The 15,555-nt window shown below is 44.1% G+C and overlaps 2 protein-coding genes across 5 annotated transcripts in view; one reads left to right on the forward strand and one right to left on the reverse strand.

Moving 5' to 3' along the window:
* SUN2 (Sad1 and UNC84 domain containing 2) overlaps positions 1–10,040 on the forward strand; it is a 35,187-nt gene extending 25,147 nt beyond the window's left edge. For 2 of the 3 annotated variants that reach the window (XM_044441223.1, XM_044441224.1), the window contains exons 16-18: positions 426–593; positions 2,002–2,094; positions 3,914–10,040. In XM_044441223.1, coding sequence (XP_044297158.1) covers positions 426–593; positions 2,002–2,094; positions 3,914–4,036 — 384 coding nt within the window. In that variant the 3' untranslated portion in view covers positions 4,037–10,040. The remainder of the gene's footprint in view (positions 1–425; positions 594–2,001; positions 2,095–3,913) is intronic. The other variant, XM_044441225.1, reaches the window with a different exon arrangement.
* GTPBP1 (GTP binding protein 1) overlaps positions 1–15,555 on the reverse strand; it is a 44,411-nt gene that overhangs the window by 11,752 nt on the left and 17,104 nt on the right. The window contains exon 12 of one of the 2 annotated variants that reach the window (XM_044441226.1): positions 11,560–13,816. The exons of the other annotated variant lie outside the window; for it this stretch is intronic. Coding sequence (XP_044297161.1) covers positions 13,724–13,816 — 93 coding nt within the window. The 3' untranslated portion in view covers positions 11,560–13,723. Of the gene's footprint in view, positions 1–11,559; positions 13,817–15,555 lie in introns of those variants that run through there. 2 annotated transcript variants of the gene reach the window in all.

Here is a 15,555-nt window from a genome sequence, read left to right on the forward strand (position 1 = left end):
GTCTAGTAAAAATGGTCTTTTACCATGTGGACTGGCAGATAATAGATAGATCTCTCTGTCTTTCCTCTGCCAGCCAGCTGCATCTTCTCATCCTCCATGTTCAGCACAGAAACCAGGCAGGTTAGCAAAAGAGGGATCAAGCAACTCTGTCACTGATCTGCCAGCCCCGTTTGCTCATTTACATAGAACGACTTGTCACCCATGAGGACTAGGAAAAGTTGTCAAATACAGGCAGTATTTTTTTTTTTTTTTTTTGGCCCTCTTTTTCTACCGATTGAGACAATGGTACCATGAGGGGCAAAGGTGTTTTTCCACTAGGCCCTTGAATATCAATGTATCCTTGTGTTTTGTGTTATAAGGACAAAGTCTAACATATGTACACTTTACCATTAGCTAAACCCACTTGTGTTCTCAATTTGTTGCAGCCAGATGTCTACCCTGGGAACTGCTGGGCATTCCAAGGCTCCCAAGGCTTTGCTGTCATCCGCCTTTCCAGCAACATCTATCCCACTGCCGTGACCTTGGAGCACATACCCAGATCCCTCTCACCCAAAGGAGCCATTCCCAGCGCCCCCAAGGATTTTGCTGTCTTTGTAAGTCACCTTCTTATGAGCCTGGGAAAATAGCAGGTAGGGCAAATTAAAATAAGAGCGGGGAAATATTCTTCATTTGTAGGAGGATCCTACAATGGATGGTTCTTCCAATACCCTAAAGCCAGGGGTGAGCAACCTGTGCCTCTATCCATCCTTTCTTCAATGTGTAAAAAAAGACCACAGAGCACCAAAATATTTAAGATTAGCTTGCAGGCAGGTTAATTATAATCCATTTAACACTCTGTAGCTGCTCTGGATGGAATTCTCTCTCATTTTCCTGGTGCCATGGAGTATGGACTGTGGGGTGGACTATGAGAGCAAAGATGGCCTCTGCAGCTGCCCTAGTTTCCCATCTGTTTCCAGAAACTTTTAATGTTTCTGCAGTGAAGAGGAGTCACCTCCCAGAACTAAAAGGTGGTTTTCATAATGTTGTTCTTGATCCCAGTTAGGGTTTGGAGTTTTACTCCTGCAGGAGTTCCCAGCAGACTAAGAGCAATTCAGCTATCACAGGTGAAATCTTTAGATTTCCATCTGCAATTTGTTCGTGGCCAGTTTGTATCCATTGGTTCAAGTCTTCACAGATGCCTTTAAACTAAATTATTGGAGACATGACATCAGAATCAACTATTTTTAGCCAAAACTTCTAATTGTGCCATCAAATCATCTCTGACTTATGGCAACCCTATGAATGAATGCCCTCCACAGAGTTCTGTCCTTGACAGCCCTACTCAGCTTTTGTAAGGTGAAGGTGGTGACTTTCTGGAATCAAGCCATTTCGTATTCGGTCTTCCTCTTCTTCTCCTGCCTTTGACATTCCCTAGCGTTACTGTCTTCTCCAGGGAGTCTTGTCTTCTCATGATGTTCCTGAAGTACAACTGCTTCAGTTTCATCATTTTTGCTTCCAGGGAAAGCTCTGCCTTGATTTAATCTAGGGCCAGCTTGTTTTGCTTTCTGCTGGTCCAGGATCTTCACAAAGCTCTTCTGCAGCACCATGTCTACTCTATTTCCCATCCAGTGCATGAAGAGTAGTCGGTTGTCAGGACCTATCTAAACAACCAGTAATCTGCTTTCTAGCTTGTAGTTGTCCACTATCCTGGGTTTTTGGTTTTGTTTTTGTTTTGGACTGGCATCTTCAAAGCAGCCCATAGTTTTATACAGCATAATGGCTACATTGAAAATCAAGCTTTCATAACTATTGGCCTTCTCCTCCCACCCTGCTAATCCTTTGCACCCCTTGCCTCCACACTGTCCCGTATTGTTTTGTTTTGGCATGCAGTTGCAAGAGCCACCTTTAATTGCACTTCTGCCCTCCCTCTGTCCCACCCCCTCTGACCCCTGACTGCTCTGTTCTCCCATGGCCCTTCCCTCCTCACACCTCCCTCTTCCTTTCCGGGATGTGTTCCTGCAGGGTTTAGATGAAGAAGGACAGCAAGAAGGCATCCTCCTTGGGCAATTCACATACAGCCAAGATGGGGATCCCATCCAGACCTTTCACCTTGAGGTAAGAAAGAGGACAAAGAATAGGATGAAGGGTAGGGTAGATGGGACAAGGAGACTCCAAGCCTAGGCAAGAGAGGATTGGAGAGTGACTGCCAGAGGTGGGGCCTCCCCCTTGCCTTGCAGGTATCTAACCTGAGACATTTTGGTGGCTGGAGGAGAAAAAAAGCAACACACTTCTCTCCTTGGCTAAATAATAATAGTGGGCTTAATCCAGACTTGGTCATTTATTTATTTATTTAAAACATTTCTATGCCGCCCCCATTGCAACAAAGCCTCGGGGCGGCTCACAAGGAATACATAAAAACATACATAAATAATAATAATATAACAATTAAAAAAAACTACTTTGAGTAGTTTCACTGATTTCATGGCTATCATAAGATACATTACTTTCAATGAGTTTGCTTGAAATCCGGATCCAAGCCATTAAATTGATTGGCGATTCTGCTGGTTTCCTCTGATACCAAAATGCTCTGATCCCAATACTCCTCTGCCTAATGGCAGAAAAAAAGGCCTTTGGCATCTTTCTAGGCTTTTCTTTCCTGACTCAATTCCCTCTACATCTGCCAACTATACATCTACCCATCATCCCCAGCTACCATGTCCAATGGGTGAGGTGGCTTGTAATGATGGATATTGTAGTCGAACACATCTAGAAAATTTCAGGTTGAGAAAGTCTGTTGTCTGTTTAGCAAGTTTGTTATGATCAGTGATACTGTAGAATAACAGATGTAGTGGGGGAGTCTCTCCCAAAGGAATGGGCAAACTGGGGTCCTCCCATATATTTTGGCATAAAAATCCCTATCAGCCCTAGCCAGCATTGCTAATGGTGAGGGTTGATGGGAGTTATAGGACAAAATATATGAAGGGTTGCAAGTTGCCCCAGTAACTATAGGCCTATGATAACCAGCAGTCTCCACTGTGTTACATAAACATAGAAGAATTCTCTTGCATTAGACCAAGGGTTCATCTAGTCCAGTGGTGGCGAACCTATGGCCCACGTGCCACAGGGGGCGCGCAGAGCCCTCTCTGTCGGCACATGAGCCAAGTCGTCCCTGCATTGCCCCAGCAGCTGAGCAACAAATAACAGCACACATAGGGGCCATGCGCATGCTTGGAAAGGAGAAGTGGCGCCAAGCGATGATGTCACGAGCCACGACTCATTAGCCGTGACTCGTCCAAGCTTTCGCATGGCCAGTCAGTGCGCTGCCAAGGGTGTGTGTGTGTGTGTGTGTGTGTGTGTATATTGCTTGGACTGTCTGTGAGTTGGTTTTCCAAACTAAAACCTCAGCTTTCAGGTTTTATTGTAGTGTTGGCACTTTGCGAAAAATAAGTGGGTTTTGGGTTTCAGTTTGCACACTCTGTAAAAGGTTCGCCATCACTGATCTAGTCTTTCTGAATACATTCACCAACTAATATTATAGATGCCAAACTGGGTAGCATTCCTTACATTCTTGAATTATTGGGGAGGCAGAGCCATCTGAGGCTGTGTTTAAGACCTTGAGTGTGGCAGCCTCTTAATCAGAAATCATATCGGGTTTTCACCAGAAACCACCAGCTGGTTAGTTGATACATTCTGCAGCCAGTAGATGGCAGCTTTCAAGAAAAGCAACCGGGTTAGAGCAAGAGAAGAGCAAACTGATCCAGTATTTTCTCTTCCTCTGTGGGATGAAGGACCCAGTTTTCTAAGCCAGCCTCCTCCAGCCTGGTGGGAATGCCGGGAGTTGCAGCCCAGCACATTTGCAGGGCTCCAGAGTTGGGAAAGCTGTTCTAGGCTGCACAAAAATATGTTCTACATTTTGCTTTTCCTCTTTTTTCAGCTTCAGGATGAAGACAAGAAGACAGCCTTTCAGCTGGTTGAGCTGCGAGTTCTCAGCAATTGGGGCCACCCAGAATACACTTGCATTTATCGCTTCCGTGTCCATGGGGAGCCAGTCTCTTAACCCTTTCTAGTGCCACAGTCTTGATAGCTGGCTACCTCAAATTCTGTGCCTCAGACTGACACAGGCAAGCAGAAAGCAGTGTCAGAAAGGAGAGCCAGTTGGAATGGGTGATGCTTATTATTTTGCTATGTTGCTCTTAGATAGGGAACACGGGGAATAAATCACCACCGTCCCCAGGTGATTGGTTCTCTTTGGGGAAAAAAGCAAAACCAAACCCTTCCAGTGTGCTGAGGAAGAAAGTGGGCTCTCCTTGATTTGGTATTTTATATTCAGCTGCTTTTTAAAAATTCAGTGTTTAAAAAAAAAAGAAACCTATGCAGTTCTTATCTTGCCCTTCCCACCCCAAACAAAAACTGTATTCTGACTTTTTTTAGAGAGCTGTGTCATGATAGCCCTTATAGTTCTAGTGGTGTTCATATTTTTATTATATAGTATTTGGAGGTGAGGGTAATAATGTATTTATGTAATCTGTCTCAGATGAAGACAGCAAGAGGCTTTATGCTATTGCTTTTTCCTTTCCTGGGTTGGCAGGATTTAGTTTGTTTTTATTATCCAACCATGTCTACTGTAGTAGGCACCCACAACACTGCACAGTAGGGAACACCAGAGGAAAATGGGCATTTATTTCAAGTATTTAAAAACAGGAGGCTGCAGTCCTAAAGGATGAGGAAGTAAGAGGCTTGTTTTCTGGGGAGAAACAGTGGGAATGTAAGCAGGAGTGCCAAAAACTGCTCAGTGGCCCATTAGTATGGCTTCCTGCTAAAACTCATTTCCATGCTGCCATGCTTAGAGCAAATGACTGAATTCTGACAGGCCCTTTCACCACAATGGAAGTTCCTGCAGCAATCCTGGATATGTAAGGGCTGATTGTTCGTGCTGAGTGGTGAAGGAAACCACCCTGCACATGCTCAGAGACACCCATTTTTGTCTTGCATATTCCGAGTGAACCTTGATATTAAAATCTATGGTTCAAGGATAAACCTTGCTAAGCCTGGCTCACATTAAAGTCTGCCTTTGCTATGCATGCAAAGGAAACAGGCATGTCTCGCTCTTGGGCTGCATGTTTTAATGCAAAAGTGGCTGCAGTACTGGTTGTGTTACAGTGCAAATGGCTTCATGTGCTCTCAAAGGATTTTGTGTTTCTTCAGCTTGTATACATATAGATTAATTTCGTAAAACATTCAGATAGCAAAGAGCTAAGATTAGAATGACCACTAGTGGCTGCTTCAGCCCTTAATTTCTTTGGGCACTACTCACAACTGTTGAAATCCATTTTATCTCTAATCTGTGGTCAGAAATAACAAGGAATTTTCACCTTCCCCCAACACTGGGAGCAGCAAACAAGGGAATCCCCTTGCTATCTCTGATCACAGACTGGGAAAAACATGTTTCCTCCCCACTTCCAGAGGGTAGGGCCCACACAGGACTTAATCTTCCAGGTGCCAGACTGGGAACCCTTTTGGGACAGATATGTCCAGAGGTTCCCTGTCTCTTGCATGAACCAAATACCAGACTAGATGGGTCCTCAGGCCCCTGCTATGGGTTGACACAGAAGCTGTGCAAATGACCCATCCATCACTTGGCACAAAGTGCATGTAGCCACTTTATAAATCGTTTACATGTATTGGCCTGCTAAGAGGTACAAAAATGGTCCCCACCTTCTGTAGCTGACCTGCACAGGTACTGGAATGAGATGAGATGGGAAGGAGGACATAGATTACTGAGGGGGTGCAATGGACTGCATTAGTACGGGAGACAGGCTTGCGGTTTTGAATGCACCCTTGCATTAATACATTTGTTCAAAAACCCTGAGCAGAAACTGAACACCGCAAGGAACAGAAACTCTCTTCCTGAGAGACTGGTTTCAATTTTCAGGAAGCTTTTCCACACAGTGGAGGCAATTAAAAAATGGAGTCCCCATGTTATCTCTAAAGTGGTATAACCTATTTGACTTCCTTATTCTGCTGCACATGTAGACCAGTCCACTTAAGAAATCTAGAGAAATCTGTGGTAAAATTACTACAGATGAAGTGCTTACACTGTGTTAAATAGGTCATTGGTATTTGCCAACAGTAAAAGCTGCACTTGGAAGGAATGGCCCTCTTGCTAGGGATATCTCATAAAAGAATTGTTTCTTCTAAGAGGCTTCTACCAAAGGAAGGATATGTGGGCATACATGGTGCAGTGAAAACAGTGTGGAACGTGCCAGTTTCCCAGCTGAGTTGAGCTCCAGAACAATCTGTCCCTCGCGTTCACAATGGAAATTGTGCACAGTGCTGCTGGACTTTGTGTTGGTCAAGAGACCACTTCCCTTCCATCTCTCCAGAATACTGACTGCCACAATGGCCAACCAATCAGGGAGCTGGTCTCTCCTCCCCTTGGCTAGAGGTTAGCTTCCTGATTGGCTGGACTTCTTCTTTTTACTTAGAAAAACCTGAAGCATCAAATACACATTTGGATGAATATATTTGCAGGGTACCTGAAGTAAGTGTGCTTTTCTTTAAAAAGTTCAAAGGCAGTGGTATAGATGTGTTGAAGCACAGAGAATCAACATTTGAGTAGTGAGAACTATTTGTGTCAGAAGAGGAAGTGGGAGAAGCAGCGTTTGGCCATCTTTGCTCTATGTTGAGACAGGCAGACTGCTGCTGTAGTTAGCAGGACATTTTTTCTGCTTTTGGAATGTAAACACCATTTTCTTAGCTGCATATGCAACCTTGGTAGCTACTGCACACTTCAGAGCATGGGCAGTATTGCATGCCATTGAGGAAACTATGACAGGATAAAATCTGTTATTGGTTCCATGTCCCTGTCAAGAGTGTGAGGAAGAGGAGAAACTTTAATGTGACCGGTCAAAACAAAGGATGCCCCACAGAGAAATAACAAGGCAAACGTATCATTCAGCCTTGCCATTTCAATGTTTTAAAAGTCACAAGGATTAATGAATGTGACCCAAACTGTTCTAGCATGAATGCTTAGTGGAGAAACTGTGATGTAATTCTCTGGTCATCTAAAATAGCTTAGCAGAAGTGCATGGACATAGTTTGATATAGATTCACACTGTTAGTGTTACTAGGTCATGTTCATTTAGTTATAGCATAGAGTATTGGGTGTTCACTACCAGATGCATCCAGAGGAAAGCTGGTACCTGAGGGAGCGGGGGCATGCACAGGGCATGCTAAAATGGCCCCATCACTTGCTCCATCCTTACTTGCATCATCCATAGTTGCAGTTTTTCGGATGGTGGAAGTCTACAGCCTACCAACTGACCACCCATCGACTCAGCAGTGAGGGGTAGAAATAGGGTAGCCGATAACTGTGTCTGTATCCCTCTGTCACGCTTACAGCAATGATCTGCAATATGGGAGGAGGTATGTCGTCCTATTGGGCTCCAGTAAGAAGTGTTATGCCCCTTGGCTTACAGCATTTGCTAGTGGACTTTACTTGCAACTTGACAATAAAGGTCAGTTCCAACATTTATTTCTCCTATGATGTAAGTAGGGCAAAAAGCATAATAGAAGGCAACACTTACATGCTTTATTTAACCCGTAATTGTTTGCTTTCCCCAGAGTTTGTCTGTCAGACTATTGAACAAACTGTGGTTTGTTTTCTCAATTCTTAGTTGTTTCTTTCCTCTTTTGCCTGCTCTGTCCGTGTATCCCATATGCCTTTGCAGTGCTGCAGTACTGGCACACAGAGCAGCTGGGGGTGTGGTATTTTTCTACTCTTGCCTACCATCTCCATCACCTGGAGAAATAATTACAGTTCTGAGTTTGCACATAGTGATAACAATCCAGAGTTCACAACTCAACAAACCATGGTTTTGTTTTCTGGATTGTTTGTGGTTAACAAGCTTTGGTCACTACAATCCAAAATTCTGGAGTCCATACCATACCATGGGTTACTGTTGTGTGTCAGCCAGGCCATAATGTAATTTTATATGCCAAAATGGTGGCATTCCTGAAAAAGGGTGGCAAGCTTGCACATAACAAACAAAATCAGCCTCTTTTTAACCCTACCATTTTGCTTTCATCAGGAAGACCAAAGGAAGGATATCAGCGCTGCCTTAGAAATTGCAGTTTTGAGCTGCTCTAAGTCCCATTAGATACCTCTTTCATGCTTTTGGTAGGAAACTGGTTGTACTTCTGCACTGTTTATTGGTCAGCTAAGGTTGTGGTATGATGCTAGAGAGGATTTTAAAAAATACATCCATGGATAGTTGTCTATATGTGCGTGTGAAAAGCTATGTCTTTGAACCATAGCTTAGCTCTTATCTTTGTACTCTGCAGCAGATAAAGATGTCTTAAGCACTGATTTTTTTTAAAAGTTTGCTTATGTATTACCCCTTATAAAAGATATGTTGTTGATTAGCTGTACTTAGGAGAAAACAAAGGTAACTTGTATGGGTGCATACACAAGATCACACTTTCACTATGCCAGGTTAATCAATCTGGTGAAACTACTTTGCCTTGGTTTCATATAATTAAAGTGAATCCATTGCTTGTGTCAAACGCTTATGTGTTTCAGCATCTTGGGTGAATGTAAAAATTTGATTAATAATCTGAGTGACCAAATCAGCATTTGGTGATCTTGGATATGTACCTGAAGGACTGTGAGTGACGTTGTTCTGGCTCTCATGTCCCTGCCTATAGCTGTGTTAGCACCTAGATACTATTCTCCAATTGCGCAAAACTGGGACTGGACTTATGGTAACAATATAGATGTCATGCTCATGTCAGCTCCCTGAGCATAGCTAGGGGACTTGCATGCAGGTGCTGCTGGTTTCAATATAACCACAAGCATACTTGTGGAGCAGCTTTCTTCAACACTGGCCAGGCTGGCTAGGGATGGTGAGAGTTGCAGTTCAGGGCATCTGGAGGGAGGCAGGTTGGGGAAGATAGTTCTGAAGTTTGTTTGCTCACAGGAGGCACCATAGCATCTTCCATTATCAGATCATCAACAACACAGTTCGTATCTGCAGTGTCTTTATCAACATAGGTGAGCACCATCCAAAGCATGACTTCTCTTCCCCATGCCTTCCTTTTGGCCTGTCTCATTACACTGTCAAAAGCACCATGTTAATATAGTGCCATCAGTGTACAAGAGCAAAAATAGTGCTTCTTTAAGAAACAGCTATCTACAAAGCAAGGGAGGAGAGCAGTTTGTATCTAAGACTGTAACCTGTTGCAAATGCTGCACTGTTGGTTCATTATTTTTTATCTACCAATTGTAATTTATGCCTATGCAAAAGAAACCCAAGACAATAAATGACCTTTTTTTAAAAGGGTTGAGACTGACTGTTGGTGGAGAGGAGATGTCATTAATTTAGTAATTGTTTTGCAAGGGAGGAAATTGTAAACACCGAAGGGCAGCAATTCTGTGAGTGCAGAGTACCACACACATGCATGCAGAGCTTTCTAGAAGAACTTGCCCATCTCCTCCCATAAACATCACTGTGCTGCTATGCATGGTGATAGCCTAACAGAGCTAGAACAGAGCCTCTGCAGTGACCATCTAGTAACATGCTGCTCGTCACATGGCTTCAGCTGTGGATGCACATTCCCATAAAAAGGGCCAGCTGGAAACGTGCCAGATAAGTGCAGTTGTTAGCATGCAGCCGAGTCCACTGTGTCTGCCCACAGACCTTCCTTGGGCCACTGGTAGATTGCAAACTATTAGTAGGACTATAGATTGCAAACTATAACTCAATAGGCAAAGGAAGACTTGGTAAAATTAGATTTAGAGTAATCTCATAAGTTATTTCCTGGCCCAAATTTTCTGGGGTTAGGTAAGGGAGGAAAAGTTGCAACAGACGAGAGAGGGGTTCAGGTTTGAAAGGAGTCTTACAGCTTTCAGAACTGAATTAAAAATACTGAGCATAAGGGCTTCCCCTACATGTGTGCTACAATGGTAGATTTGCACTGGACTGCCAGTGTTTAAAGGAACACAGGTAGTAGCCCTTAAAGCTATGCTAACACCTCTTCCTCAAATAAATTATATGACACCACTTTCCTTCCATCTTCTAGTCTGATTCAAAGAAAATTAATATTAGATTCTTCTATTTTATTTTTTAATTTGAAAGTTCATGGGACACTGTGAATTACAGTTCTAGATGCAGGGGCTGCAGGTGGCGCAGTGGTTTAAACTGCTGAGCTGCTGGGCTGGTTGATCAAAAGGTTGACAGTTCGAATCTGCATGACAGGGTGAGCTCCCGTACTCTGTCCCAGCTCCTGCCAACCTTGCAGTTCGAAAGCATACAAATGCAAGTAGATAAATAGGTACCACTTCGGTGGGAAGGTAACAGCGTTCTGTGCACCTCCATGTTTAGTCATGCCGGCCACATGTCCACAGAAATTGTCTGCGGACAAATGCTGGCTCCCTCTGCTAGGAGACGGAGATGAGCACCGCCCCCTAGAGTCAGACATGTCTGGACTTTAACGGGGAAGTCCCATTAAATGGACTTTAATGGGGAAGTCATGGGGAAACCTTTACCTTTCCAGTTGTAGACCACCCAGTGCCCTCAGATGTTTTGGACTACAGCTCCCCACACCATTGACCATTGGCCATGCTGGCTGGGAATTATAGATGCTGTAGTCCAAAACATCCAGGGGACACCAAGCTGCCTACCCCTGGAGTTACTGGTGTGTACATTCTCTAGCAATGGAAGTTACAGGCAATTGATGCCAGTACTGCATAGCTGGAACCCATGTTGCTAGCTCTCTGCCGAGATCTTTGTACAATGCTGGTATTGGTTGATAGATTACCGTATCAGAGCCCAAATGCTAAAGAAATGCATTTGGAGGTGTTTCTGTTGCTGAAACCCAAAGATGTGAACACAGCACATGAAGGAGTATAGCCTACCATGTCTATACTTGACTCTTGCCTGTGCTGGTTTACAGTATTAGGAGGACAGCAATATATAGCTAAGTTCAGGAGACAATAAATGCTTCTTTGAAGGAGGCAATGGGTCTACCTGCTTTGAAAAAGACAATTACAAAACCACTGCTGAAGAACGCCCCCACACCCTGTGGACCTAGAAGAATGAAAATTCTTGGAGCAAGGCAGCCGATTAAGTGGTATCCACACAATTCCAGCCACTCTTGGATGATGCAGCCATAGATTGTCTGGTGCTATTTTCATCTTGTTCTGGGCCTCGAATTGGCACTGCAATCACATTCATTGTCATTCATTCATGGAGTGAAAAATGCACTTAAAGGTAATTGCTTCCCCAAATACTTCAGGCTAGCTCAATAAGAGTAGTTGCAATCAAAGCACTGACTTTATAGAACTTCCTACTCATAAAGCAAGAAACTAGCCCTTGCCCTGGTACCTGAGCCTTGTGTCAAACGGGTTTTGACAAGCACCTAGAAACAGAAAGTTATGTGTACCCAAGTCCAGACCACATAACCTTCAGAAAGAAATTTCAGCCTTGCTGAAATAGATACTCAACAGTTTACGCCGGTCTTCTTTACACTGGGAGCATTTATTTCTCTTCTTTGTGGGGAAAAATGAAAAGAACACACCTCTTGTTTTGACAATTATAACAAACCTTTCTTTTTTTATTTATACTTTTTTTACACCATGCCAGCCTCAGTAGTCTTTAAATGCTGGTCACAAAGTAGAACACAGCACTAAGTGACTCCTTTAAAAAAAAAAAAAAGGGAAACCTTCAGCACTGCGCATTCCTTTTTCAGGACAAAGGAATGGAGAGGACACCACACAAAGGTTTCCACTTCCCTTGGAAACAGAAGGCAACAAGACTGATGTAATGATTGATGTCATTACAGGGCCGAAGGCATCAAGTGGAGTGGGCAGGTATCTTGCTTTCTGCCCCCTTCCTGTGCCATTCTGCTCCAAGGGTTCCATCAATACTGTAGCTGCAGGAAGTCATGTCCATAAGACTCAGTGACATAGGCATAAAAAAGTCTTCTCTATCATGGCACCTGCTGCATGTGCTGGATTAAAACTCCCATAAACCCCAGCCAGCATGGCTGAAGAAGATGGGAGTTGCTATCAAAGTCTTAAAGTCAACCGGGGGTATCCAGTTGGAGAAGGCTCACATGAAATGCCTACTTGCTCTTCAAGGTTCATTAACTTCCAGAGTTTAGTTTTCTAAAAAAAAATCCTGTTTGGAAGGACAGTTGAGACAGCAACATGGGGAAAACAGTATTAAAAAGTTACAAACCAGTGAACTACAAACCTGGTGCTCTTTTCATTTTGTTAGAAAAACCACAACAACATGATGCCAGTTAAAAAGGAAGTCAACTCAGAACAAACGCCTTGAGTAGATGTAGCTATCAAACTTATAAAATCACAGATGTGTGTCCATCTGAAAATATAGCTTACAGCTTCCTTCAGTAAGCCTTGGACTGACTGTCTCAGAGCAGGCAAAGTCCCTGTTACTGCCATGGCACAATTAAATTTTGAAGAAAGGATGAAACACGGGCTGCAGCCTGGTTTTTAACACTAAATGGCAAGCATCCCATTAGAGGAAGGGAGATGGCACCTATTTCTCTAACATGAAAAGGGATGCACCTTCTTGCCTTATACCACTGTTGTGTTCTCCAGATGTATCAGACTGTTATCTCCCATAATTCCCAGCCAGCATGGCCAAAGGCTTCATGGGAGTTGCAGTCCAACACATCAGGCAGGCAACAAGTTCAGGAATGCTGCCGTATACAAGTACAGAGCAAGAAGATGCTATTGATAGTGTCTGATCTTGAGGAGGGGAAGGAAATGCTGTATTTAATGACAACTCAGAAGTCACAGAGATGAAATGGGAAAGTAACCCAAAGCCAACTTGCATCAGCTCTCCCCTCACCCCTTCCCATTTGTGCATGTAGCTGGTTACAGAATCAGGTACAGCCAGCACTCAAAATATGGGGCACCCATGATCGGTTCTGTAAAAGCAACGTCAGTCCAAAAGGATTGTGTGAAATAAACTCTCTTTGGCCTTCAGCTGACCCTTTTCAAAGCCAGCAGTTTCATGTCAGGCAGGAAGAAGGAGTGCTTTTGTGGCCACCCCCACATGGCGCAGACTAATCAAGCTCACAAGTGCGTGTGAATGAGGACTCGGATCTCATTTTAATCCAACTTTTGAGGTGCTGCTGGTTAGAGGGGTTTCCTTCATGCAGACTGCCAATTGCAGTCCTTGCTACATTACAATAGGAATGGCCCAGCTTTCCCTTAGTACCGGGGGGAAGAACTGCTACCTCCTCTCAGCCAGTTCAAAACGTCATACTCTTAAAGGCATCGGATTTCAGGAATTCTCAATCTCAGACAAGATACAGAGTCAATTTGTTTTTAAAAATGATGGGGATGGGATGAGAAGAGCAGGTACCTCTCTTTATATACCTGGATTCTCCTGCCTTGTCATGCGCACGCACACACACAAACATCCACCATAATAAAAACTAATAAAAATCATGACTAAGAGCTCACGATGTACAAAATGTTTCAGGCTAAAGGGAGAAGGCGGCAGTTGGTCAGTTCCACATGTGCTTTGTCACCTTCGTTAGCTTAAATTGCAACTCCCCCTCCCCCCCCACCACTCTCCTCCAAGAAAGGAAGCAGAAGAAGAGTTTCACAGCAGCAGTTCAAGCTGGGATGGATTTTGGTTGTGCTGCTCTGGATTTTTGGATTTAAGAAACGGAGGGGAGGGTATGAATTCCTCAGAGATTATGAAGATGCTCAACAGCCCCCAGCAGGAGTGGCAATAGCTCCTTGAGATTTGACTTTATGGCGCTGGCCACCTCGTCGCCGGCCACCTCCTCCAGCCTTTGCCTGTGGTACGGAGCAGGGAGGGAAGAAAAAGAGAAGTCCAGGTAAGGATGAGATAGACAAGACATTGCCTCATATGGTGCAAAGAGGTTGGGTGGACAGCATAAATGAGATGTGCAAATACAAACATACAACTATATACATGCGTAGCTCATGTGAAGAAAGGGAGAAGGAAACTCTGAACAGCCACATGTGGTCAATCTCTTGCAACTGTGCCCCAAACAGCCAGGAAGAAAGAGGACTTTTGTCCTTTCTGGTTTATACAGCACTTTTGTAAATGGGAGTTTAAAAGGAAAATTGACTATTTTTGAAGAGGAAGACAAGATATGGAAGGATCAGCAAAACGAGCTAATCTCAAACCTCAATCCACCTTGTTTCCATTACCAACTGCAAGTTTTTAAGGTGCATCTTTAAAAAGTGCATCTTAAAAGGGTGTGTTTTTCTATATTGTACATTCACTGAACCAACATCAAGCTCAGGAATGTGCAAGGTTTGCCTTCAAAATTCAGTCAACTTAGGTGTTGCAAACAGGGAAAATTCTGGTCACGAATGAAATAAATAAACACTTGCATACAAATCTGTAGATTTGTGGCTTTTGCTCTCCAAAACACACAAGCTGAAGCAGTGGAGGATTAAGAAATACCTTATTGCCCTCTCGACTGTGGGGCTCCTCATCCAGTACAGGCTGAAGGAAAGCATCAGGAAAAGAGAAGCAGGTGAGCAGAACAGGACACACACCCAAGACACTGGGCAAAGTTCAACAGAGGGGAGAGCTGCTGCTTAACAGTGCAATCTTAAGTATGTCTTCTCAGGAGTAATGTCTGCAGGGTTCAATGCAGTTTACTCCCAAGGAAAAGCACATGGGATTGTAGCCCAACCTGCCACCAGCCAAGCACAACAAGAGAGGAGGCACAGCATCGGAGTCACCCAGAAGCTCAGACTCCAGGGTAACTCCTGGAAGGGGAGGAGGAGAAGGAAGACAGCAAGGTGTCTGAACACCAGAAAGCACAAAGCAAAAGAGTAGTTCAGAACTTTCCAGTCCCACCCAGAGAAAATATCTTGCAGTATTTGCATTAAAAAGCATTCCTCTGTAGCAGGACAGAATAAAAGCTCCACCTGTTTTAGTTGATGCTTGCTGTTAATTTAAAATATTTAAATTCAACCTGTGCAAAGTTTGGGGTAGCATATAATACCACCAAATTTTAAAAGCAATATATATATAATCTAGCAAAGGAAAAAAACCCAACAAAACGTATGCCACCTGAAGCATAATTCAAGTCATGCAACTCGCCCTCCCACCATGGTCATGAAACCTTCCTCCCCTCCCTGCCGCCACCAGCCCCAACCTAGAGAGTCTTCATGTGGCAGCAAAGGAAAGGTGCTGGGCTCTCTGGGATGGAGTGGGAAGAGCCAGGGAAGGCTGCACAGCAGCAGAGCCACTGATGGGTGACGGCGCAGTGGTTCTGGGTAATTGTGGCATCTTGGCACATGGCCAAGGTCCCAAGAAAGGTCAGCCATGTGCTGAACTCTCACGGGCTGCTCTGGACAAGCTCGTGTGCTTTCTTTCGGCAGCAAATGCCACCATGGAAGAGTGGCTGGAAGGGCGCCCTAGACCACCCCACACAGGGATGGGGGCAGGCTCTGCAGGCTTAGACTGGGGGAGCAATGCATTTTGCTGCTCTTCCAGCTCTGCCTCTGTGTGGGCAGCTCTCCCTGTTTCCTGGGTGGACAAAAATAGCAAG

This window comes from Varanus komodoensis, unplaced genomic scaffold, assembly GCF_004798865.1.
Source record: "Varanus komodoensis strain SLA01 unplaced genomic scaffold, ASM479886v1 scaffold39, whole genome shotgun sequence".
NCBI classification, from domain to species: Eukaryota; Metazoa; Chordata; class Lepidosauria; order Squamata; family Varanidae; genus Varanus; species Varanus komodoensis.